Below are 27,443 nucleotides of genomic sequence, written 5' to 3'. Positions count from 1 at the left end.
CTTTATAATAAGCTTCAAAGTCAGGGAGTGTAAGTCCTCCCACTTCGTTTTTCTTTTTTAGAGTGTCTTTAGCAATTCGAGGCATCTTCCCTTTCCAAATAAATTTGATAGCTAGCTTTTCCAAGTCTGCAAAGTAGGTTGTTGGAATTTTGATTGGGATTGCATTGAATCTGTAGATGAGTTTGGGTAGAATTGACATCTTAATGACATTTAGCCTTCCTATCCATGAACATGGAATATTTTTCCATCTTTTAAGGTCCCCTTCTATTTCTTTTAGTAGAGTTATGTAGTTTTCTTTGTATAGGTCTTTTACATCTTTGGTTAAGTTTATTCCTAGGTACTTGATTTTTTTAGTTGCTATTGAAAATGGTATCTTTTTCTTGAGTGTCACTTCAGTTTGTTCATTTCTAGCATATAGAAACATTACTGACTTATGTGCATTAATCTTGTATCCCGCTACTTTGCTAAATTTGTTTATTAGCTCTAGTAGGTGTATCGTTGATTTCTCAGGGTTTTCTAGATATAAGATCATATCATCTGCAAACAATGACAGTTTTACTTCTTCTTTTCCAATTTGGATGCCTTTTATTTCTTTGTCTTGCCGGATTGCCCTGGCTAGCACTTCCAGCACAATGTTGAATAACAGTGGTGACAGCGGGCATCCTTGTCTTGTTCCTGATCTTAGAGGGAAGGCTTTCAGTCTCTCACCATTGAGTACTATGCTGGCTGTGGGTTTTTCATATATGCTCTTTATCATGTTGAGGAAGTTTCCTTCAATTCCTACCTTTTGAAGTGTTTTTATCAAAAAGGGATGTTGGATTTTGTCAAATGCTTTTTCAGCATCTATTGAGATGATCAATTGATTTTTCCCTTTCGAGTTTTTAATGTGTTGTAATACATTGATTGTTTTTCTTATGTTGAACCATCCTTGCATGCCTGGAATGAACCCCACTTGGTCATGGTGTATGATTTTTTTAATGTGTCTTTGGATTCGATTTGCAAGTATTTTGTTGAGGATTTTTGCATCTATATTCATTAGGGAGATTGGCCGGTAGTTTTCCTTTTTTGTAACATCTTTGCCTGGTTTTGGTATTAGATTGATGTTAGCTTCATAAAATGAGTTAGGTAGTGTTCCATTTTCTTCAATGTTTTGAAAGAGTTTGAGTAAGATTGGTGTCAGTTCTTTCTGGAAAGTTTGGTAGAATTCCCCTGTGAAGCCATCTGGCCCTGGGCATTTATTTGTGGGAAGATTTTTGATGACTGATTGGATCTCTTTGCTTGTGATGGGTTGGTTGAGGTCTTCTATTTCTTCTCTGGTCAGTCTAGGTTGTTCATATGTTTCCAGGAAATTGTCCATTTCTTCTACATTATCCAGTTTGTTGCCATACAGTTGTTCATAATATCCTCTTATAATTTTTTTAATTTCTTCAGGATCTGCAGTTATGTCACCTTTTTCATTCATTATTTTGTTTATATGGGTCTTCTCTCTTTTTGATTTTGTGAGTCTAGCTAGGGGCTTGTCAATCTTGTTGATCTTCTCAAAGAACCAACTTTTGGTGATATTTATCCTCTCTATTGTTTTTTTGTTCTCTATGTCATTTATTTCTGCTTTAATCCTTGTGATTTCTTTTCTTGTACTTGGTTTAGGATTGGTTTGCTGTTCATTTTCTAGCTTCTTCAGTTGATCCATTAGTTCTTTCATTTTGGCTCTTTCTTCCTTTTTAATATATGCGTTTAGTGCTATAAATTTCCCCCTCAGCACTGCTTTTGCTGCATCCCATAGGTTTTGGTATGTTGTGTTCTCATTTTCATTCGTCTCTATATATTTAGCAATTTCTCTTGCTATTTCTTCTTTAACCCACTGATTGTTTAGGAGTGTGTTGTTTAACCTCCAGGTATTTGTGAATTTTCTAAGTCTCTGATGGTTATTGACTTCTAATTGTATTCCACTGTGGTCAGAGAATGTGCTTTGAATAATTTCAATCTTTTTAAATTTATTGAGGCTTGTTTTATGTCCCAGCATATGATCTATTCTGGAGAAAGTTCCGTGAGCACTAGAAAAGTATGTGTATGCTGGTGATTTGGGATGTAATGTCCTGTAGATGTCTGTTAAATCTAATTCATTTATCAGATTGTTTAGGTTTTCAATTTCCTTATTGGTCTTCTGTCTGGTTGATCTATCTATAGGAGAGAGTGATGTGTTGAAGTCTCCCACAATTATTGTGGAAACATCAATTGCTTCCTTTAGTTTTGCCAGTGTTTCTCTCATGTATTTTGTGGCACCTTGATTGGGTGCATAGACATTTAAGATTGTTATTTCTTCTTGCTGAATTGCCCCTTTTATTAGTATGTAGTGGCCTTCTTTGTCTCTCAAAACATCCCTGCATTTGAAGTCTATTTTATCTGAGATTAATATTGCTACACCTGCTTTCTTTTGGCTGTAGCTTGCATGAAATATTTTTTTCCATCCTTTCACTTTCAGTTTCTTTGTGTCCCTGTGTCTAAGATGAGTCTCTTGTATGCAACATATTGATGGTTCATTTTTTTTGATCCATTCTGCGAATCTATATCTTTTAATTGGGGAGTTTAATCCATTTACATTCAACGTTAAAACCGTGAAGGCATTTCTTGAATCGGCCATCTTATCCTTTGGTTTATGTTTGCCATATTTTTCCCCCTCTCTATTAATATCCTTTATTGTACCCATACCGAATCTCTTTAGTACTGAACCTTTCTCCAAGTCTCTCTGTCCTGTCTTTGTTTCTCTGTCTGTAGGGCTCCCTTTAGTATCTCCAGTAGGGCAGGTCTCTTGTTAGCAAATTCTCTCAGCATTTCTTTGTCTGTGAAAAATTTAAGCTCTCCCTCAAATTTGAAGGAGAGCTTTGCTGGATAAAGTATTCTTGGCTGGAAATTCTTCTCACTCAGAATTTTAAATATATCGTGCCACTGCCTTCTTGCCTCCATGGTGGCTGCTGAGTAGTCACTACTTAGTCTTATGCTGTTTCCTTTGTATGTGGTGAATTGCTATTCTCTTGCTGCTTTCAGAACTTGCTCCTTCTTTTCTGTTTGACAGTGTGATCAGTATATGTCTCGGAGTGGGTTTTTTTGGATTTATTCTATTTGGAGTTCGCTGAGCATTTATGATTTGTGTATTTATGTTGTTTAGAAGATTTGGGAAGTTTTCCCCAACAATTTCTTTGAATACTCTTCCTAGACCTTTACCCTTTTCTTCCCCTTCTGGGACACCAATGAGTCTTATATTCGGACGTTTCATATTATCTATCATATCCCTGAGGTCCATTTCAATTTTTTCAATTTTTTTCCCCATTCTTTCTTTTATGCTTTCATTTTCCATTCTGTCATCTTCCAGGTCACTGATTCGTTGTTCAACTTCCTCTAGTCTTGTACTATGAGTGTCCAGAATCTTTTTAGTTTGGTCAACAGTTTCTTTAATTTCCATAAGATCATCCATTTTTTTATTTAGTCTTGCAATGTCTTCTTTATGCTCTTCTAGGGTCTTCTTGATTTCCTTCATATCCCGTACTATGGTCTCATTGTTCATCTTTAGTTCTTTGAGTAGCTGTTCTAGGTGCTGTGTCTCTTCTGGTCTTTTGATTTGGGTGCTTGGGCTTGGGTTATCCATATCGTCTGGTTTTTTCATATGCTTTATAATTTTCTGTTGTTTTTGGCCTCGTGGCATTTGCTGAACTTGATAGGGTTCTTTTAGGGTTTGTAGACCTATTGAAGTCCTTATCTCTAATTTATCAGATCTACAGCTTCGTGGAGTACACTTTCTCTAACTAACCAGGAGGTGGCGTCCATGAGCCACCTGTTCTCCACAAGCTAGTTCTCCCCTGCTTAGCCTTTTTGGTGAGTGGGGGAGTGAGTCTTGTGGGGCCCAATTGGTGTACCAAGCTTGTGTGTGTAGTTGGTGTTGCCTGCCCTGTATGTGGGGCGTGTTTCTGGGCAGTCGGGGAGGGGGGGTGGCCCTAACAATCAAATCTCCCTGATGATCCTAGAGTTTTAAAGCTGCTGCAATAGTCTAATCCTTCAGTTCAGTCCTGCCACAGTTTGACTCTGCCACTGACCCACAAGTCTTTGGTATTGGCGTATGGCTCCTGAGACTTGCAAGTGGGCCCCTCTTCCAGGCTGTGCACCCTGGGTCCTCTGTTGAGGGATGACTGTGCTATGTCACAGGTGAGTGCCGTTCCCCCAGGGCAGTTCTGGGCTGCTGGGCTGTGTAGGGAGGCTCCCAGTCTGCTCAAATGATGGCTGAATGGGGCTTTGTTAATTCACACTGCTCCACCTTCCCAGCTCTGGGACATTCAGCTGAGGTTGCAGGGAAGGCTAATGTCCATGCCCAGTTTTGTGGTGTGTGCCTGTTATTTGAAGCACTTCCGTCACACTGGGTTGTCTGGGGCAGCTCTGGGCTATGGGGCTGGCGATGGGCAGGAGTGTTTCCTGTCTACCAGGATGGTGGCTGTGAGCGGACACCCCCCTTTTCTTGGGAAGTTGTGTTGTTTAGTGAATTTTCTCAGCCACTGGATTATTGCCTTTTGTCTCAGAGCTCTCTTAGTTCTGCTCTTGACTTGACGTGCCCAAATAGCAAGTCTTTGAAGCTTTCTGTATTGGGCTTCTTAGAGTAATTGTTTTAGAAAAAGAAAAAAGGATTTAAAAAAAAAAAAACGGCCCTCCTCAGAGATCTAATGGGTTATTGAAATGCTAATAGACAAAGCAACCAGGGCCATTAAGGAAAGGTCCACAGGGCAGAGAGATCAGCTTTTCTTCGGGATTTGCATATGCGCCTCAGGGCCCTTCCCCTTTCTGTGTTCACCAGAACTCCAAAAATCCTCTGCTTTTATTTTGGAGTTTTTCGTGTTGTTTTTTTTCTATGCCTGTCTCCTCTCTGCTGGGCTGGCTGCTCTCAGAGTCTCTGGTGTCTGGTCTCAGTCTATCTATGGTTGGAGTTTGAATCAGTAGAATGAGTTTCCGATAAGAGCAGCCACTGCAGTTCTCCCTTCTCCTTCCCGGAGCTGACAGCCCCTCCTCCCCCGGGACTGAGCCTGGCAGGGAAGGGCGCGGGTCCCCTGGCCGCAAAGACTTACAGATTTCGCTGATCTCAGCAGTTCCACGTTTTCATGAGTGTTGTATGAAGTATGCCCAAAGACAGATTGCTCTGTGGTGTCCAGTCCACGCAGTTCCTGGCTTTTTACCTACTTTCCTGGAGGAGTAACTAAAACTTACAGCTCACCAGTCTGCCATCTTGCCCCGCCTCCAGCTAACACTGTTTTAATCAAAGTATATTTGTATTAAATTTATGAATGTACTTTGAAAAGATATTATACTCAAAATACTTAAAAATGATTAAGTAGCAAATATTTCTGTGCTATGGAGTAAAAACTCTATTGAAGGACTTAGTTAAATTTTATGGCAGCACTGAGTAATTGTACATTTTCTCCTACCTATTTTATTTAGTTCTTCTCTTATTTATTTACTAATCAATAAAATAGTAAAACTTATAGGATAGTGCCAAAAGAGAATGAATTCAGTATTACTTTGCAATTCTATTTGGAAAAGTGTGATCAAGAAATTTGTTACATGAGAAAGAGTTTAAGAAAGTCATGTGTTTAGCTAAAGAAGACCAAGAATTTTTAGTATTTCAAAGACAATGTATATAAGAAGAAGTAGGCTGATTCTTGGTTTCTTCAAAAATTGAATCCTGGATCATGTTATTTTGAGTCCGATTTTGATAAAGTTGAACTTAACAATTAGAGCGGACTTACAGTACACTGGGAAATAGTAAGTACTCCAGTTGTGGGACTGTTCAGACTAGATAACCATCTGCTGCTGGGTGCTAGAAAAGCAAGTTCTTTACCATATGGAATTTAGGTGCACTACCACCTACATTCATAAAATACTATACCTGCATGGTATACTAAGAGTATCATATAGACCACTGGTTCCCAAATTCTGGTTTGTGAATGACCTGAATTAACACTGGATGATTTACTTGTTAAAAACAGCAACAACAACAGAAAACCTCAGCTCCATCTTGACTACTGAATCAGACTCTCTGATGGTGCGTTAAAGGACCCTGTGATTATTGTGCTGCTCCACCAGCATTTGGGAACCACACTGGTCTAGACCAATACCCTCATTATGCAGGTGGGGTCTCTGAGATTCAGACTAATTAAGAACTTTCGTGAGTTTCCACCGTGAGTTTCTGGGGACAGTTCCCTGATTACCATACAGCATTCCTTCTAGTCTTCTTCACTACCTGTATCCTCTAATTATCTGAAATAAAATACCACTTCCATGGGGAATTTTCAAATTTGTAATTTTGTATACAAAATAAATTTTTCTTCTTTTAAGCCTTTTTGAACTTGGAAGGTTTTTCCTATCTCCTTAAATATGTTCCCACGTAACCTACTTTACCATGAAACCCAAAGGAAGGTGCATTTGTTGTTTTCTTCTGCAGGATAACCAATTTTCAAAACAGAAATAAAATAATAGTTATCAGAATTATCCAACACTTTTCTTTTGCTGATTAAAAAACTAAAGCCTGGAGAGGTTAAGTTGTAACCTTATTAGTAGCAGTGTCTCCTCTAAAAGCTGGGTCTCCTGATACTCAATTTAGTTCTTTCCACTGTTCCTCATTAAAAGCTGCTGTGGGTTGTTGTTGTTGCGGTTTTAATATAATCATTAGCCACAAGATTTTCAAGTTAATACATACTTCCCTTGCTGCTAAACCATGTATGTATACAAAATTTGAAACCAGACTAAGCAAGCAAGCTCTAGAAATCAAATATAAAAACTAGAAACACTCTCTAGAGAGAGCTTTGAGAACATTGGTGCAGTGTTTTCTGACTTTTGGGGGATCCATTCATTTATTCAACAAATATTTATTGATTACCTATCATGTGCTAGGCCCTATTCTGGGTTCTTGGATACAACGATGATCAAAATAAACAAAACGCCCTTTTTTTGGAGCTTACATTCTAGTCTAAAGGGGTGGAGAGATTCTGGAACTGGTTTGCAATTTTAGAAAGGTTGCCCAGAGAAAGTCTCAGAGAAGGAAATAAGGAGGTGAGTCATGTAGGTATATAGGGAAAGAATGTTCCAGGGTATAGCAAGTGAAAAGGCTCTGAAGCAGAGCATGCCTTTGTGTCTGAGGCACAGAAACAGCATATATGGCTAGAGCAGAGTAAATAAGAGGAGAAGTAGTAGATGGTTAGGACCTTGTAGGCCAACCTAAGGACCTTGGTTTTTACTTTGAGTGAAGTGGGAATTTACTAGAGGGTTTTGAGCAGAAGAGTGACTTACTTTTAAAAGCACCACTCTGACTGCTGTGTGGAGAGTAGAATTAGCAGGGCAAAGGTGGGAAGCTGGGGGACTGATTAGGAGTTGAGAGACAATGGTAGCTTAGATCAGGGTAGTAATGGTCATAGTCTATATATTTTGAAGTTTGAGCCCATAGATTTTGTTGATGGATCAGATCCATCTGATGGTGGAGAGGGGTCAGGGACAATTCCAGAGTTTTGGGCCTGAGTAACTAGCAGAATGGCATTGCCATTTACTGAAATGGGGGAGACTGGAGGTACAGATTTGTAGAGAAGAATCAGGAGATAAATTTTGGACATGTTAATTTACTTTTACATATCCGAGAATAGATGTTGAGTAACCAATTTTATATACAGGTCTGGATTTCAGGGAAGAAATCCAGGTTGGAAAGAGGAAAGCTGCCTCCTTTATGGTTGAGATCTTTATTGGAACCATGTAAGAAATGTGATTTTAAGTAATTCAGCTGTTGAATATATGTGGTCAGTGGAAACAATGTCATTTACTATGTAGTTATAGTTTATATTACTAGTTTTTGTCAGTGATATACCTTTCAATAATATGTTACAAAGTATCATACTGCTGAATGTATATATAATTGAAGTCAAAACATAATTTTAATTTTATTTAACTCATGTTAAAATATTGTTTAAAGTCTTAGAAACATTTTGCTATACAAGCATAATTTTTGTCAGGGAATTTGTCTTAAATATATAGAACTACCTGACACAGTTTCAAACATTTACCTAAGCTCTGAATTAGTTATTTGTCTTCTATTCTGGCTTCATTTTTCATTCCACACTCCACCCCCCAAAAACCTTGATGAAAGATATTTTCCATCTATTCACAGTTATATACTGTGAATTAACAGTTTTTCTATTTCCATTCTCTTTCTAAAACAGTAAAAAACATTAACTGAAAAAAAGAAAACATTAAACATATTTGTAATATATTACCTTGAAGTAGAAATATATGTAATAGCTGTTAATGTGAATAATTAATGCATGTAGAATGTATAGAGTAGTAATACATTATAAGACTTTTCTGTCTTTTTACTATAGAAGCTTACATAAGGTGTCTTTATGTTTATATCAAAGCATAAACATTTCCAAAAAAATCTTTTTAAAGCAGGCATTCAAATATACAAAGAAAAATAAGAAGTTTACACTAAAATTATTCTGCTGTCAAGTAAAATTAATTAAAGCTCCATTTTAATCAAGTCAGCATAGTTTCCCATCACCCAAAATGTGCATGTCCTTATACTAGTGTCTGTGAATCACTCATTAGTGTAAATAAAGAAGATCAACATATTATTCTATCAATACTAAATGGTTAGAGGTGAATGGAGGTTGATCAATGTAAGTTTTGTGAAAAAGGTTAGTTTTGAATCAGGATTATATGGGGATTTATGTGAAGGAAAGCAGTCAAAATAATTAAACTTCAAATTAACTGCCTTTAATTGGTCAGGCATGTGCATATACATGTATATGTATATTTTAATTTCTATTATAAATCCTCATCCTGATGAAAAATGATGCACGGTGAGTACCCAAGGTGAATGTTTTGGGTATGTGTATGTTAAAGGAAAGGGCACAACTTTTTGTAGCCTGTGTTTTCCTTATTTTTGGTGGTAAAATGGGGATAGTTCCAGGGGTTTTATGATGATTAAATGACATAACATTTTTGACAAATACTATGGCAATAGTTAAATACTATTGAAATGTTTGATAGTATTACCATAATCGACACTTTATGATAAGAAAGAACAGATGCAGTTAACTCTTGACTCAAAGGGGTAATTAAATATTCTGAATTAGGCTCCCTGTATCCTCCGTGTATGTCAGTTTTCAGTTATCTGTTTGACATGTTGCAAAATCTGATTTTCTTATTTGAGCAAGAAATGAATGTCAAAATCCAGGTCTTTCTAGCTCCAAACCTCATTGATTGGTCTGTCTTTACACATTTCCAAAATGGATATAATAATTCACAAAGATACTTAAATAAACATAGATTTACAGAAACAAAAAGTCTACTCAAGGATGTTCTTTCACTTAAGTACTGTGAGGTTATTTAAATGTTTTGCATGATTACTGTGATCATGTTGTAAGGAGAAATCCTGATATTTTAAATTCTTCACATGGCTTTTTAATTTTCCCTTCTAAGAATCATAGCTTTTCTGTGCAGGTGTTCCTCACTATTTGAGAAAAATATTTTATTGTTGTTGATAATCCCCTAGTGCCATTTAAAGGATCTCATATTTTTGAAGTATAATTATATTTTTGTTTTTTAATAATGTAGTGCTTTATTTCTTACCCTCTTTTGGATTTTGTTCATGTTCTAATTTTACTGCTAAATCAGTTAGTTTTCAATTATTTTCTGTTTTTTATCTGAAATTATTTTTGCATAACAAATCAAAACCCTTTTAATTTGTGGAAGACTCTTGTCAGATGTGCGGTATATCCAGTCATTAATTTTTCTCTAAATGATGCTGCTAATCTCCTAACTCTCAGATGAATGCCTTATTAAAACCATCAAGTTTTATGGTGCCCATTAGAAAGAATGTAGAGAAAGGAAAATCATTATTCAAAATTCCCTATTTACTCAGTAATTCAAATTGATGTTTCTGGAATAAAATTTTGGTTTTTCATCTAGAATCTTGGTGATAGATGAACATACAATTATAACTCAATCAATGCAAAATATTTTTGTCAAAACCATGACTTTTTTTAAACACTTTGAAAAATAAAGGTGGTTAGTAAACTTCATGAGACTAAATGATTTACACTTCACTGCCTCCTGGAGAACAATCTCACTATAAGTAGCCACTTTTTATATAATTCTGCCTTGTTCAAATATGGTTGTGTATAGATATGGGTTTTCCTTCATGAGTTTATAATTTGGGACATCTGTTAAAATAATAAACGTGTCTAATTCCTCTTTGTTAGAGCTGGAGTGGACCAGAGAAATTGCTTGCTTTAGATGAACTTATTGATAGTTGTGAACCAACACAAGTAAAACATATGATGCAAGTGATAGAACCCCAGTTTCAACGAGACTTCATTTCTTTACTCCCTAAAGAGGTAAGGATTATCGGTTATATTCTTCTTTGGGTGCTATTTGAATATATAACTCATCAGCTAACACCTTTAAACATTTTCATGCTAATTATTATGATATTCAGTATTGACAGTTTAACACTCTTAAATAGTGTTAAGAGGGCTGTAAATTGACAAACTGCCATGATTTAATGTAATTCTCAGATTGAAGTATGCTTATGAACTGAGTGACTTCTTTCCACAACTATAATAAGCCACATATTGAGAACAAACTGTTGTGTTTCATTAATGTGAATTTTTTCTTCACCAAGATTTTTCCCCCAAGTTTTTCAAAGCCCAAATCCAGTTGTCTTAGTATATTCCTTTAGTGGTTTTTTTTTTTTTTTTAATTCTGATTTTATTAAAACAGCAATAAATGTTTCCTCCTATTTTATTGTATGTTTATTCTAAGTCCATCCCAAACTAGTAGTTTTATGATTCTATTGGATTGTAGTTCTCTGGTACTTTAATTAATTTAATATAATTGTAAACATTAAAAAATACATGGAATTTCATATGTATATCTTTTCCTATTAATCATACTCCCTCCATGCCCCCATTACATATACTTACATACATACACTCAGATTTCCCACACCAATTTTTTATAGCATTTCTTTTAGAATCATATGCCCATTGATTTTTGTATTTTTATGTATACTGACACTGTTTTATGATAGATTGATAATAAAATCATTATCATTTATATGCCACTGATTATATGTCAGTTAAGAATACAAAAGAAAAGAAAATACTTATATACTACTGTACCATCAAATTTAAACAGAAAAAGTCACTTTTTTCAGATAACCATTTTAAATATCCAAAGATATTAAAAATAGTCCCAAATATAGTTTCCCATAGGATAAGAATAAAATAGTTTCATCATATTTAATGTATGATACTTAAGTATAACTCCAGGAAGAAAAAAAAAAAGTGGAGAAAACATCCTTTTCTTGTAATGTTTTTTCTTTTGAAGTGAATGTTAAAAATGACACTCTCCCCCCAAATTTTTTTATTCTTGCTGGCTGATTCTAAAACTGAACCCTTTGAATAGTTTTGGCTTCTGAAAGTGACATAAGATTACCAGTGCTTCCAGAGAATTTTAATAATAGGAATACTTTCATAGGTATTTGACTGAAAATGAATTTATTCACCTTCAATACATGGTTCATAGTTACCCTTGATATCCATCTTATTTTACAAGATAGTAATTTTTTGTTAAAATATAGATTTTCTCATAGTCTAGTTGTCTTCTTATCTCCAAGAATGGTGGGGTTTGTTTTTTGGTTTGGTTTGGTTTTTGCTTTATTTTAATTTCCATGGTGACTTCAACACTCAAAAATGTGATTTAGAATCAGAACATGAAAAAAATTTTTGAGAATCTAAGAGCTAAGCACAAATTACCAATAACCAAGATAAATGCAATAAAGATTTTCTTGGTGTAAGCATTCTTTTTAAGATTACCTGAGAAAAAAGAAGTGTAGCTAGATAGGAGAATGAGAGATGACCCCTGGCTTAGCATATAATCTATGTTTTCCTTATATTTTCAACTACTAGAAAAAATGTTTCATATTTTGAAAAATGCTTTATGTGGAAATGATGGTATAGACCTAAGTCTTTGAAGATATTAGTATTATTTTATTTGAGACTAAGTACTATCGTTATTTAATACATTATTACCTTCATGAAAGGAATAGACTTTCTAATATTTTTTTATTGTGAAATATAACATATATACAGAAAAGTGATAACTTTCAAAGTACGATTTAACAAGTAGAGCGCAAATTTCAAAGAATGTTATGGATCACCATTCCACCATTTCAGTTATTACCTTATTCTGAAGTATAACATATATACAGAAAGATGACAACTTTCAAAGTACATAATATTTTTCTTATAGTTCCTTTCAACAGATCTCAGAGCTCTTTACCAATATTTACTTATTAATCTCAAAAACCTTGACGAAAATCTTACTAGTTTCACTAGTTTCACAAAATTATCCTTAATTTTCTATGTAAATACTAAGAAAAGCATAGTGATATAGTAGGTGATCTAGAACAAAACCTGAAGTTCTTAATATGGAATTGGTCATCATTTTCTGTATTCTTTTTTTTCAATCCACTGAAATATAACAATTCTGTGAAGGTCTTGAATACCATTTAAGTGCAATGTGGTGGCCTTTTATATAGTTTTTAGAGAAAATCTCACATTGGAATTACAGGTTTGGGCAGGGGAAAGGTAATTATCTGAAATAGATTTCAATTTAAGAGCTTCTGTCTGCTAGAAGTAGTCCTTTGGAAGAATTACAAATCTAGATTTTTATCTTTAAGCCAAATGGATAGATAGAAAACTGTATAATTAGACCATTTGACTTGGCTACAGGAAACCTATAACCCCTCCTATGGTTGTTGCAGAGATATTTCAGGACGGTAGCCATTCTGTGTCCCCTATAAGAGGCCCTACATGAAAAACTTTGCTCCCTTTGAGGAAACAGTATACTTCCCCATAATATACAGTAAGAATCATGTAAACTAATTGCTGTGGTTTAATTCAAATACCATGTAAGAAATTGTTCCAGCATATTTATATTCTGCTTTTTCCCTGGTTTAAATCTTCTTTTCTGATTTATATTTTTTCAGGTTCTGAATTTTTTATTCACATTTTTCTATTATGCAGTGTATATTTTCCGTATTACCTACATATTTTTGTGGAACTGGCTAGATATAAATAGACAAACATGTAACAAGTTGAATTTCATGAATTGAGTTAGGGCCTTTGCTACTTTAAAGGAAAGTATACCAGGTACTTATGGAGTTAGCACTTCAACTTTCTTTAGCACCTGATTGATTTTGTTTTTTACGTTTCTCCTTAATGCCTGCGTACACTGGACTAGATGAACTCTTAATCAATATGAATGAAGGAAATTTTGCCTGTTGATTTTGGGATGTGCCTTTGAAATATAAGCTGTTCTTGATTTATTTCCTAGCTTTTAGATCTAGTGAATGTTTCTGTGAATTAGCTGATTACTACCACAGCCAGATTACTAAAACAAAAAAATTTTAAAAATAGACTTTTTTTAACAGCCATTCTAAATATCTTGAATACTAAGTGCATCTCTTTTCCACAGTTATAATTTTGTGTCTGGAAATTTCTGTGTGAAATTATGATTTCACATAGAAGATTAATAATATGGTAATATTACATTATTGTACTGACACTAAGCAAACTTGCCCAGACTTTGATTAATAATTTTAAAATTAAGTGGCTTATAGACTATGCATTAAAAAGTACAATGTTGAGATGTATGCATGTATATATATGTATGTACTACACAGGTATACATTTATTGTTGAATACACCTATGCATTTTTATTTTAAATGTCTCACTTTCTATACATGATACTAAATGGTCTTCTCTGATAGACCAAAAATAACATTCCACAAAAAGTGTTTCCCTGTCACTAATCAATAGTAATAGTAAATTGAATACTGGCTGGTTGGATTACTTTGTATATAGAATGTGCTCAAAAAATATATGATGAATGACAAACTATATATACAAATTATACTTTTTGTCCCATTATGATCCTTGGGCATTTAAATGATAGTTTGTTTTAATTCTTGTAATTTACTTTATATGAAAGCTCAACTTGATTGCTTTCTTTCTTTACATAAATTTTATAGCATACTCAGAAGCTATCATTTCTCTTTCTCTTCTTTTTCCTTTTCCTTTATTTATGTGAATTGACTTTATACACTCGAAAAATTGATAGTTAGTAGTTATTGGAAGCAAAATTTTTAGATGAACAGTATATCAAACAGCTAGTTCAAATAAATCTATCTAGCCCATCAGGAAAATCCCCTTAAGCAATGTAATTAGAATCCAATTACTTTTATATGTGTGTGGAATGGTTTAATAATTGTTCCCTTTTGTCATTCACAGTCAAGGATGTAAATATTTGAAGAGTTCATCATTGTGAAAATAAACACTTGATTTGTTGAAGAACTATTAATTATGGTATCTAACTATCAGAAATGATCTGAACTCACACCACATAAAATTGTGGAAGTCTCATCTCTTATCATTTAGGCTATTAGGCAAGCTTTTAAGTCCTCTCTTCAGTGAACTTACAGTGTAGTTGGGGAGGGAAAGCAGACATGAAATTTAAACAACCTAAAACAAACAACATACCATTAGGAGTAAAAAAAAAAAAATTGGAAGAATTCCTGAGTTTGAGGCTCACAGAGCAGAAACAGACATTTAATAAGTATGCCTTGAAGAGATAAGGAATTAGGGGAATGAAATTCATAAAAACCAATAGGGTGATTTTTTTTGGAAACTGGTATATATATATTTTTTAACTCGATTTTTTATTGAGATATATTCACATACCATGCAGTCATACAAAGTGTACATTCAGTTGTTCACAGTACTATTAGATAGTTGTGCGTTCATCACCAAAATTAATTTTTGAACATTTTCATCACCACACACGCAAAAATAAGAAGAATAAAAATTAAAGTGAAAAAGAACAATTAAAGTAAAAAGAACACTCGGTGTTTTTTTGTTTGTTTGTTTGGTTGGTTGGTTTTTTTTGCCCCCATTTTTCTACTCATCCATCCATACACTGGACAAGGGGGAGTGTGCTCCGTATGGCTTTCCCAATCACATTGTCAGAAACTGGTATATATATTTTTTAGATTAAATATTAAGAAAAAACTATGTTTTACAGTTTTAAAAATTAGAATGTAGAGGTTCTATTATTTATATGGTTTTTGAAAAATATGGAAATACTGTGCCTTTTTCTTTTTTATAGCTGGCACTTTATGTGCTTTCGTTCCTCGAACCCAAAGATCTGCTACAAGCAGCTCAGACATGTCGCTACTGGAGAATTTTGGCTGAAGACAACCTTCTTTGGAGAGAGAAATGCAAAGAAGAGGGTAATGTTCAAAATCACATACAGTAAATGTTTGTGCTTTGAACAAGCATGAAATGATTCTGAAGAAAAATAGGAAAAATAAAAATAAGAATATGTACAAGTAAATAAAGTAGCAGAGAATTGGTTCTTTGGCAGCCTATCAAAGAACCAAAAATGGATCTTCATTTACATTCAACTACTTATATAAAATCCACAGGTTATTCCACATGTTCAGATGAGCCAAATCTTGCAGCTAACACCTTTAACAAGCACTATAACTAATAGCAAATATAACTGATTTGTTTCTCAATTATAATTAATAAATAGTGAAAAAGTCAAGAAAGATTTAAACGAAACCCAAAACTATATTATCATTTAAATACTCAAAAATTCAATATTTTATTCATTCCTTCCACAAATATTGATTGAATACCTTCTATGAGCTAGACATTCTTAAATTCTGGGGATATATTTGTGGACTGCCATTTTCCAGCTGTCATGGAATTTATGTTCTTGAAATCTGTTTAAAAAAAACCCTATCACAATAGAGGAGTAGCTATCATCTACTCATTAAAGGGATGGCATGTTTTTCCCAGCAGGCAATTGGAAAAAATATGATTTTTTGGAAAAAAAAAAATTTTTAAATATTATTTGTCTCTGATGAGCAAAATTTTTGAGAGAGAATCAGAGAGCATGAAACAGTTACTCTATAGGTAGTCCCTGTATCTTATAGCAAGTAGGAGAATGTTGATGGTTAGTCCAGATTAGTAAGCTTTGAAGTGAAGATCCAGGATACTTGGTTTGTAATTCAGCCTCTGCCCTGTCAGTGGTTTGGACTAATCAGTGAAACCTTCTCTTCTCAAGTTACTATATACATAAAATGAGTTTAATAAATTTCATAGGATCATTTTAAGAAATGAAACAGTGAATACAAAAACATGGAGGAAAATCAGAGTGCCAGACAGATTGTAAACTTTACATTCTTGTTTTATAATAACAGTATTAGTATTGGAACATGTCTTACATTTCTGTAATTTTGAGCATAGAGGAAAATGAGATAAAAATGTTTAATCTTTATTACTGGTGAAGGTAATTGTACTCTTTTAACTCTTTTAAACCTCAGGAATTGATGAACCATTGCACATCAAGAGAAGAAAAGTAATAAAACCAGGTTTCATACACAGTCCGTGGAAAAGTGCATACATCAGACAGCACAGAATTGATACTAACTGGAGGCGAGGAGAACTCAAATCTCCTAAGGTAGCTGAATTCTTGCACAATGTAACAGAAACCATTAATCAGTGTTAGTACTTAGTGTGCTGTTTTCACTTATTGGCAAGCCCTATAACTTGACAGCTATAGCCTGTAAAAAGAAAACAATATATTTTAAAATAACTGAAAGTGCAACTGACAATATTCCTCTATTTCTAATTTCTATAACTAAAAACTAATTGTATTTGAATAAAAGACATGTTAAATTGAATGTCTGTCTATCTTAAATGAGTAAACATCTCTGAACAACCTGTTGAATTTTATTGCACCAAACAAATTCTAAGAATTTGCTGCCTCCTCTGACTACCTGGTTACAACATGATTTTTTGAGACGTGTTCATGTTTTGTGTTTTATTTTTATAAATTTAAGCACAATTCTGGTTCCTTCTGTCTTAACATTTCAAATATATAAATAATGGTAAAAATGTTCAAAATTATTAGATATATTTTTACAATTAAAAAAACAATTTGGGAAAACACTCATATTAATATGATATGTTTTCTTGTATTGTGTTGAAAAGCTGTAAGAATTATTACTCTTTTCTTTCTAGTTAGCACTTTCTTTTGTTTTTGTGTGGCAAAATTACAAAGATTAATGCATATTCTTTTGGTTTAAACAGATAAAATATATGATTAAAAATGCATTTCTCTTTGAACCATCTTTATGAAGTCTTGACTCAGTATAATTTAAAATTGATGTTTCAAATATACGTAATAGAATTTGGAAACAATAAAATGTTTAATAACTGAGTTATTAAAGGATGATGCTTTATATTATGTAAATATGCTTCATATTTTATGTAAATTTCAGTTCTAGAAATAGACTAAAAAATACTATTCCTGTTTATGGCTTCATTTTTATTTTCACCGGTAATTAAATTTAATCTCACCATAATTTAATAACATATTTTTGATCTGTACCTCTGTCTTGTAGGTGCTGAAAGGACATGATGATCATGTGATCACATGCTTACAGTTTTGCGGTAACCGAATAGTTAGTGGTTCTGATGACAACACTTTAAAAGTTTGGTCAGCAGTCACAGGCAAAGTAAGTTTATTTCTTTTAAACCTCAGAAAATCACCATTTTGTGTATTTCTTTGCAAGGATAGACCAGTGAGAGAAAAGAAAAATTCATTTTTGACCCTAGCTTATTTTGGTAGCAAATATCAGAGTTTCTAATTTAGTCTTTTCCCATATTTATGAAAGTCACTTTGGATGAAGATAATCATGAGGAAAATGATAATGATAATCATGATAGGGATGTCATTGGTTTCTTCTTCATTTGAATAGTTTGTCTATCCTTGTGACTTAACTATTAAGTTTTAACAGTATACTTTATCTTCTTGGTTTAATTTGTCCCGTCTTTATTAACCATCAAGGATTCTGCTTTATTACTTTTTAAACTTTTTCACAAAGATGATTGAGAGATATTTGGATTTCCTGGTAAATTGCTTTGTTGATAAGCTTCCTATAGTTTGGAAGCTGAATAAATCATCTTAGGTTTATCTCAAACTTGTATGTGATGGAAGTTAAGCAGACTTGGGTATTTAAATAGGAATTTGAAGAAAAAAGTAGTCCAAGCAATCAGCTTGACTGCATACAATATTATATCTTAATTATCTTTATTGATTACTTGTTTTTATCTGTCTGATGCATAATATATCTGTGAATTAAATAATTGGCCACCTAAAATATAATAGAAGAGAGTGTGAAAACAAGTCCACTTTTTAAAAAGTCTTTTAGCATGTAGCTTCTTGGGCCAGAATCTTCTAAATATTCCAAGTCAGATGTTAAAATTTTAAAAGCAGCTTCATATTTCTATGGTGTAATATTAGTTTTGGATTGACTTCAGGGTTTTGATGTCTGTCTTTACTTGTCTAGAAGTAATTTGGCTGCCTCCTAACCACTGCCTTGGGGTAGATTCAGAGGAAATGTGGTATGAAGCCACACCCAACACTGTTGTCGTTCTTTCTCTGAATCTATTCCCATGGAAGAAAACAAGTTGCAGCTTTAATATTCTTTCATCCAAGAGGCCAAGCTGGGGCTATGATCCTTTAGTGAGAAGTGTTTGCTTTCTACGTACTTGTTCCTCAATTATGTGTGTATGTTTAATTATGTAATGCTACCGAATAAGGAAAGCAATAAATAGTGATGGGATCATGTTATATTGATGTCCAAATTTTTTTCTGATGTGCCAAGCAATCCAGTTGAGTAAATAACTTTACTCCATATTTTAATGAGCTATTAAAATGTTAATAAGTCGCTTTCCTTCCTACCCAAAAGTAATCATCTTAAGTGTTCTTCTAGTGTCTGAGAACATTAGTGGGACACACAGGTGGAGTGTGGTCATCACAGATGAGAGATAATATTATCATTAGTGGATCTACAGATCGGACTCTCAAAGTGTGGAATGCAGAGACTGGAGAATGTATACACACTTTATATGGGCATACTTCCACTGTACGTTGTATGCATCTCCATGAAAAAAGGTAAGAGAAGATCCGTCATGGTTGAGACTTCTTCCTCTGCTGCTTGTGAATTTGAGACCTCTCTGTGTAGAATTCATCTTTTATAATATTTACTGTGTCTAATAGGGAGAGAATGATAATGTCCTCTTACTAAAATAATAGACTTCAGATGTTTCTATATTGGGAGAGCAGAAGAATATTGGCTTAAAATTGGGAGTTTTCTTTAAGTTTTCTTCCTCATTTGATAAAATTGTCCATCTTTCCTTAAAACCCTCTACTTCCTAATCTTTAATGACACCTTCACTTGATTATTCTGTGTGTTTGATGGCTCATCATCGTCAAATAAAAATCTTTTTTTTTTAATGTATTCAAATTTCTGTGAGTGGGACAAATTCAGTCATTCAGTCTTCAAGCCTCTGACTCTTTAATTACCCGCCATCCTACACCCAGTGCATCATAGCCTTGACTATTGACATAGCTTTCAAACTTGGTGCTCTAACCTTTTTACACAGCTGACAGAGAAACCTCCCCATAATCATGACCATAACACTCTCCTGCTCGGTACCATTTGGAGACCTTCTGTTGTCTACCACATTAAGTACAAAATCCTCAGTCCAGTTTTCAAAGTGGTTTCAGCCAAACTGCTTATCTTTTTACTCAGTGCTTTTGCTGTTGTTTTTATCTCTTTTTGTAAAGCCCTTTTTTTCTTTCTTCTCTTGACATGTCTTCATGGTGTTACCCCAATAAGCAAATGTGATTTCTACTTCATTTGAACACACACACAGAGCACCTTAAGGGTAGGGACTGTGTTTGTTGCCCATGTTTTTAGTCCTTCACAACACCTCCTGTAACAGTGATTCAAACCCAGTATACTTTCAAAAATGGTCTCTTTGTTAGGGTCCTTACAGTGAATCCACCACAGTCTTGTCTTTAATGTGGTCCATATCATCTTCTTTATAAAGAAATATTAAGCAAATTTCACAATAGATATTTGTAAGTGTGAAATACGTTTTTGTTTGTAATTTGAGTCTACTTTAAACAATGTACTCTAATGTTATAATTTGGGGGATACTATCAAGAGACCTTGTATTCCAGTTTTCATTAAGTTCTGACTTAAATCTCTTAATGCTTCAGTTACCTAGTCTCAGAAATGTGGGAACTATGGCCTTTCTTTATGTCTTAAAAATAACATAAGGATACCTGACTTTTCAGTTCTGCCTTGTAATGATTGCAATATTTGTGTTGCTCTGGTCTTTAGAAGAGTATAACATTCATAATGATGGGCCACATTTTTAAGGGATTTGCTTCTATGTGTATTTTTTTTTAATCTATATATCTTAATGTTACCATAACCTATTGAATATTTATAAACATAAGCCTTATAAGAATATGCAGCCTTTGAGGACATTTTTAAAACTGGTTAATTTTATTGGGATATATGGTATAAAGCCATCTTTAGCTATTTAAATTCCAAATTCTGATTTGTGTTACTGAATAACCTTTATTGAACATTTTACCTAATCTAAGGGGGAATATGTGTTCATAATTGAAATTTTAGAAAATGACAGAAAGCAAAAAGAAGAAAATTTAAATTATTCAAACTACTACCATCCAGAATTCTCCCATTAACATTTTATGTATATGCCTACATTAGCATTTTATTTCTAAAATCAAGATCTCATGATATATATTTAGAGCCGGCTTTAAAAAAAAGAAAAATGCAGTAGGGTAGTTTTCAGACTCTGTTCCACAGAACCCCAAGATGTGTTACTGGATCCCTTGTAGGTGGGAGAACCAAACAGGGAAAATTCTGGGCTTCCAAACTTCCCATTCCAACAAGAGCAATTGCAATTTTATATGTTTATATATATCAAGATTTTACATAGGATTTCTTTTGAAAACAGGTGTTCCTGCTTAAGAAAGGAAAAAAAATGTTTGAAACCACTGACTTCATATAACACATTTTCTCATGCTATTACAAATTCTAATGCATTTTTTTCTGTTTCCCCCTCCACAGAGTTGTTAGCGGTTCTCGAGATGCCACTCTTAGGGTTTGGGATATTGAGACAGGCCAGTGTTTACATGTTTTGATGGGTCATGTAGCAGCAGTCCGCTGTGTTCAATATGATGGCAGGAGGGTTGTTAGTGGAGCATATGATTTTATGGTGAAGGTGTGGGATCCAGAGACTGAGACTTGTCTACACACGTTGCAGGGGCATACTAATAGAGTCTATTCATTACAGGTAAGAAATTGTATCTCTCCCTTCCCTTAGATGCTCTACTGATGAATCATATATGATTGTTTTACTCAGATAATCACTGTCAAATTGCTGACCCAAAACAGTCCAAAAAAGATGAAACAGATTATTCTACTGTTTATATATACTTTAAAATTAGCATGAAGAATGCATTTCAAAATTATTTTAAAAATAATTTATGATGTAATGGTTTCAGTTTTTCTGTGCCATTTTTCCCTCTAAAATACAAATATTTGTCTTGGAACCTGAGACTTTGGGACCCTTAGTTTTGCTATATAAGTTAATGGCTAGATAGTCTCACAGGAGAGTAACCTGGATTTTAATGAACTCCTTAGAAAAGGATTAATTTGACCAAAAACTGGCTCTTTGGCATGATAACTGAAGGTTGATGATCCATGTAATTGTGATTCCATCCCCATTCAAAGTGGAATTGGAGTCCTTTTGCATAAAGCTTCTCTACCATCTGAGTGTCATTGACCTGTAGTCATAAAGAAGTAAATTTGACTAATTTTTTTGTTTTCATTTGAGCCTGATATTCTCGCATAGGTTACCATAGTTTGAGATAAATAACTAGATTAATAAAAACTTTAGGAAAATGAGTCTTGTTTTACTTTCTGAAAAGCAGTATTTTCAATTAAAAAATATTTCCTATTTCTTATATAGTTTTATTTACCAGTCACTGCCCTTTAGTGATCAGCAAATTAGTATGTAATCCCAGTTCTTCTGGTAGGGTATTTATTACTTAATTGATGGAAAACTGTCCATGTCATGGAACTATTGACATATAGTAAAGGTGTTCATTAAATTAGACAAGGGATGATGAGGAGGGAATTGGCCACAACTGTTCCTATGTCTTGTGATGTACTCAGAATTTTAATGAATACAGTATTCACATTTAAATAAACCATTATGTTGAGAATAGAGGTAGCAACATTATCATATAACTTCTGGGAGTTGATAGATATTTATTAACTTTTGATATAGCTGGGAAGCTGGAGTATAGATGCTATGTGGACTGCTTTTGTTACCAAAATGCCATTTTTAATTCCAGATGTAATTAATCATCTGTTGGCACATTTCCTAATTATCATTAGGTTCTTATAAATGAAACTTATTTTACATATAATTTTTACTGTAATTTACTTTTGAACCTCATGAAAAGTACCTCTAACCACTTTTCATACCTTAGCTGCTTTTTAAGTTGCTTCTGCAGCTAGTTTGAAGCTACTGGGCATGAAAAATGAAGTGTTTCTGATAAAATTTTCTGACAATATACACCATAAGGTTGCATGATTACCTTGTTGTTGCTTTATCTCAGTTCCTCTTTTTGTTCCTGGCATCACCTGTTTCCCATGCCCCTCCCTCCTTTAGGCTTAAGGCAAGAATTGATGTCACGAATATTCATACTTTTTCCTAATGAACTGTGTCTGTTGTAGTTTGATGGCATCCACGTGGTGAGTGGATCTCTTGATACATCAATCCGAGTTTGGGATGTGGAGACAGGGAATTGCATTCACACGTTAACAGGGCATCAGTCATTAACAAGTGGAATGGAACTCAAAGACAATATTCTTGTCTCGGGGAATGCAGATTCTACAGTTAAAATCTGGGATATCAAAACAGGACAGTGTTTACAAACATTGCAAGGTAAGTATTGGCTACCCACCTTTAGTTGTGTTTATTAAAAGTGATACTGTTATTCAGAAGAAAAATATGAAGCTCGGTGACACTAAAAGAGTGAACCTTATACAAAAGACTTATTTAAGATAGATTTATGAGCATTTCCAGTCTGCCTTAAACACTGGGCTAGCCTTGAGAAAGTATTTTAAATTGTTTTTTATATAAAATTGTTCAATCACTTCCTGCATTTACAGTTCACTACCTAACCTTAAAGAACAGTGTGGAGAAAGAGCTTGACTATATCACAGAACAACTTACCCATTTTATTTTTTGTGTGATCATTTTCTTATGAATTTGTCCCAATTTTAAATTGAAAGGCTACCTTATTGACAGGGAAGGAGAGGCAAAAGCATCTCTAAACTGATAGAAATTGTTTTGGTTTCAATTTAGCCCCTTAACCAAATTGTTTAACTAGCATGGGAAGCAAAAACAGTGCCCACTAAAATAGAGAAAGAACTCACATAAAATCACTAATGTTAGATAAGGCACAGCATAGCCCTTGGACAGTGTTTTTTCATAGAGGCTAATCTGGTGGGCAGCATTGCAGCTTTTTACTCATTAGTTTTGACTCTTCCTCAGAGTTTTGGGAATAGTGCCTATTCTGCTTCTGCCTTTGACTGGTCAGTTCAAAGATAGGATAATAGATCTCATTTGCTCATTTGTCCATCAGCAGAATACATAAAGCTGTAATATCCACATCATCACACCGCCAGAAAATAAAATGTGTGCCTGGTAGCTAACCAAGCCTCCAAGAAGACAGAACTCTAGAAAGTTAATGTTTCAGTTATAAGTAACTACCAGATTTTATTACATCCATACTGATCCTAAAGTGCACAGAAAATATGCAGCTTTTTAAATATTGCATTCATTGCATTCCTAATATAGGAGTCTACAAATTACAATCTAAGTAACACATATCATGAATTCTAACCAGTAATTAAATTCCTTTGGTTTTGCCTAGGTCCCAACAAGCATCAGAGTGCTGTGACCTGTTTACAGTTCAACAAGAACTTTGTAATTACCAGCTCAGATGATGGAACTGTAAAACTATGGGATTTGAAAACGGGTGAATTTATTCGAAACCTAGTCACATTGGAGAGTGGGGGGAGTGGGGGAGTTGTGTGGCGGATCAGAGCCTCGAACACAAAGCTCGTGTGTGCAGTTGGGAGTCGGAATGGGACTGAAGAAACCAAGCTGCTGGTGCTGGACTTTGATGTGGACATGAAGTGAAGAGCAGAAAAGGTGAATTTGTCCAAATGTGTAGATGATATACTCCCTGCCCTTCCCCCTGCAAAAAAACAAAAAAACAAAAAACAAAAAAAATTCCCTTGTTCTCAGTGGTGCAGGATGTTGGCTTGGGGCAACAGATTGAAAAGACCTACAGACTAAGAAGGAAAAGAGGAAGAGATGACAAACCGTAACTGACAAGAGAGGCGTCTGCTGTCTCATCACATAAAAGGCTTCACTTTTGACTGAGGGCAGCTTTGCAAAATGACACTTTCAAAATCAAACCAGGTGCAATTATTTATTTTCTTCTCCAGTGGTCATTGGGCAGTGTTAATGCTGAAACATGGTTACCGATTCTGCTTGCCTGTTCTTTTACCACTGAGATCTAGAAAGGAGCTGCAATAACATCAAAACAAATACTGGTTGACTTTCTAATTAGAGAGCATCTGCAACAAAAAGTCATTTTTCTGGAGTGGAAAGCTAAAAAAAAATTACTGTGAATTGTTTTTGTACAGTTATCATGAAAAGCTTTTTCTTTTCTTTCTTTTTTTTTTTTTTGCCAACCATTGCCAATGTCAATCAATCACAGTATTAGCCTCTGTTAATCTATTTACTGTTGCTTCCATGTACACTCTTCAGTGCATATGTTGCTCAAAGATGGCAAGTTGTCCTGGGTTCTGTGAGTCCTGAGATGGAGTTAATTCTTGATGCTGGTGCTAGAAGTAGGTCTTCAAATATGGGATTGTTGTCCCGCCCCTGTACTGTACTCCCAGTGGCCAAACTTATTTATGCTGCTAAATGAAAGAAAGAAAAAAGCAAATTATTTTTTTTTATTTTTTTTCTGCTGTGACGTTTTAGTCCCAGACTGAATTCCAAATTTGCTCTAGTTTGGTTACAGAAAAAAGACTTTTTGCCACTGAAACTTGAACCATCTGTGCCTCTAAGAGGCTGAGAATGGGAGAGTTTCAGATAATAAAGAGTGAAGTTTGCCTGCAAGTAAAGAATTGAGAGTGTGTGCAAAGCTTATTTTCTTTTATCTGGGCAAAAATTAAAACACATTCCTTGGAACAGAGCTATTACCGCCTGTTCTGTGGAGAAACTTCTTTTTGAGGGCTGTGGTGAATGGAATGAACATACATAATAAAACTGACAAAATATTTTTTAAAAATATAAAACACAAAATTAAAATAAAGTTGCTGGTTAGTCTTAGTGTTCTACAGTATTTGGGAAAACAACTGTTACAGTTTTATTGCTGTGAGTAACTGACAAAGCAGAAACTATTCAGTTTTTGTAGTAAAGGCATCACATGCAAACAAACGAAATGAATGAAAAAGTCAGATGGTTTGCCTCATTCTCCAAGAGCCACAACTCAAGCTGAACTGTGAAAGTGGTTTAACACTGTATCCTATGCGATCTTTTTTTTTCCTCCTCTTGTTTATTTTTTTTTGTTTGTTTTATTTATAGTCTGATTTAAAACAATCAGATTCAAGTTGGTTAATTTTAGTTATGTAACAACCTGACATGATGGAGGAAAACAACCTTTAAAGGGATTGTGTCTATGGTTTGATTCACTTAGAAATTTTATTTTCTTATAACTTAAGTGCAATAAAATGTGTTTTTTCATGTTACTATGCCTGTTTCTTCCACCAAGGTAATAATACTTCATTATAAATATTTACAGTCTCTCTCTGATATTTAAAATAGCAAAATCTTGGTTGGTTTGCATTCCATCTAGTGTGACATAGACATCAATACTTCTATGCCTGTTTTATATAGCTAAAAGTAAGGATAATATGCTATGAAATGCAAATTCCATTTATCTCCTTAGACTGTAAAGGAGGATACTCCCTTGAGCTTATTCCTGTATATTACACTGAGGTGTATGAATATGAAATCTCTTGCCTTCAAAGAGTCACAAAACATGACAGTTACAACTGGAATTCCTTTGAAAGGTTCATTTTAAAAATTTTGACCACATACTGAGTCACTGCACTTTCTGTACATTATTATTTCTATTAACAGTACCATTCCTGAAAATTAAGTACTGTAATCTCCAATTTAAAGATGAGGGGAAAACTGAGGCTCAGACTGACTGGATAATTTGTCAGAAGTCAGATAACTAGCACAGATCCAAGATTCAAACCTATGTTTCATATATATATGCTGCACTTTAAGAAGAAAGAAACCCAAAATTTTGACAAGATTTTTGGGGGAAAAACATGGGTAAGTTATTTTTATGTTACTTTTAGACTCTAATGTAGCTGTTTTGTTGAATAAATCTAATATTTTATAATTTAGGTGAAAAAATAAAGTTGTTATTGAAATTGTATAATTCTGAATATATTTAGTTCCTCAATTAGCAGGCTGTATATATCCAATAATCTCAACTATCCAGGACCTAGATGAAAATGAACTCCACTTAGAGAATAAATTTCTCACAGTTATAAAGTGTGTGTTCTTTACTCACTGGACAGCAGTTTTGGGCCCCTATCCCACCCTCAGTGTACCAGATCAGAAAATCTGGGAGTGGGACCCAAGAATCTGCATTTTAAACTAGCTCACCAGATGAGTTACGGACACTAAAGTTTGAGAACCACTGCCTTAGTAAGTTTGATTTTTTGGTTTATTAGTCCACAACATATCACTGACACTAAAATAGCAGGAAGAAGTGACAGGATCAAGGAAGAGACGGAAAATCTACATGGTTAGACACAAGGCAAAAAGACACAAGGCTATGAAGAGCAGGGGTGAACAGCACTGGCCTCTTTAGAGTAAACTGGGGAAGAACCAGAGCTATTATGTTTGTTACCACTAATGAGTCTGAATTGGCCAAGAAAAAATCATAAATCTATTCAGTTGTCTTGAAACGGCTTGATTTTTTTTTTATAATGCCAGATATATGAGGCTTAACTATAATACAACTGAAGAGAAACAGAAACTAAAAGGTTAACATCACCTTACAGAATCGAATAAGTACATAGGCTTTGCCAACTGAGGTGCCTGAGTTCAAATCCCAGTTCTTACGATTCTGTCTAGTCCTGGGACCTTCATCAGGTTACTTGACCTTTCTAAGCCCCAAGTTTCCTTATTTTCTAAGATATAATTAATACTCATAAGGTTATTGTTAGGATTAAATGAAATTTATAAGGTACATAGCACAGTGTCTGGCACTTAGAGCTCAG

The 27,443-nt window shown here is 34.2% G+C and overlaps 1 protein-coding gene across 6 annotated transcripts in view; it reads left to right on the top strand.

The window, feature by feature from the left end:
- FBXW7 (F-box and WD repeat domain containing 7) overlaps positions 1-25,889 on the top strand; it is a 263,511-nt gene extending 237,622 nt beyond the window's left edge. For all 6 annotated transcript variants that reach the window (XM_037830821.1, XM_037830823.1, XM_037830820.1 and 3 more), the window contains 8 exons: positions 10,284-10,418; positions 15,254-15,377; positions 16,479-16,615; positions 17,562-17,675; positions 18,936-19,117; positions 21,114-21,339; positions 22,791-23,001; positions 23,996-25,889. In XM_037830821.1, the coding sequence (XP_037686749.1) occupies positions 10,284-10,418; positions 15,254-15,377; positions 16,479-16,615; positions 17,562-17,675; positions 18,936-19,117; positions 21,114-21,339; positions 22,791-23,001; positions 23,996-24,264 (1,398 nt within the window). In that variant the 3' untranslated portion in view covers positions 24,265-25,889. The remainder of the gene's footprint in view (positions 1-10,283; positions 10,419-15,253; positions 15,378-16,478; positions 16,616-17,561; positions 17,676-18,935; positions 19,118-21,113; positions 21,340-22,790; positions 23,002-23,995) is intronic.
- Positions 25,890-27,443: the final 1,554 nt, after the last annotated feature.

The sequence above is a fragment of the Choloepus didactylus genome, chromosome 3 (genome assembly GCF_015220235.1).
Source record: "Choloepus didactylus isolate mChoDid1 chromosome 3, mChoDid1.pri, whole genome shotgun sequence".
NCBI lineage: Eukaryota > Metazoa > Chordata > Mammalia > Pilosa > Megalonychidae > Choloepus > Choloepus didactylus.
Note: the sequence above shows the minus strand (reverse complement) of the source record. Positions and strands in the feature narration are given on the sequence as shown.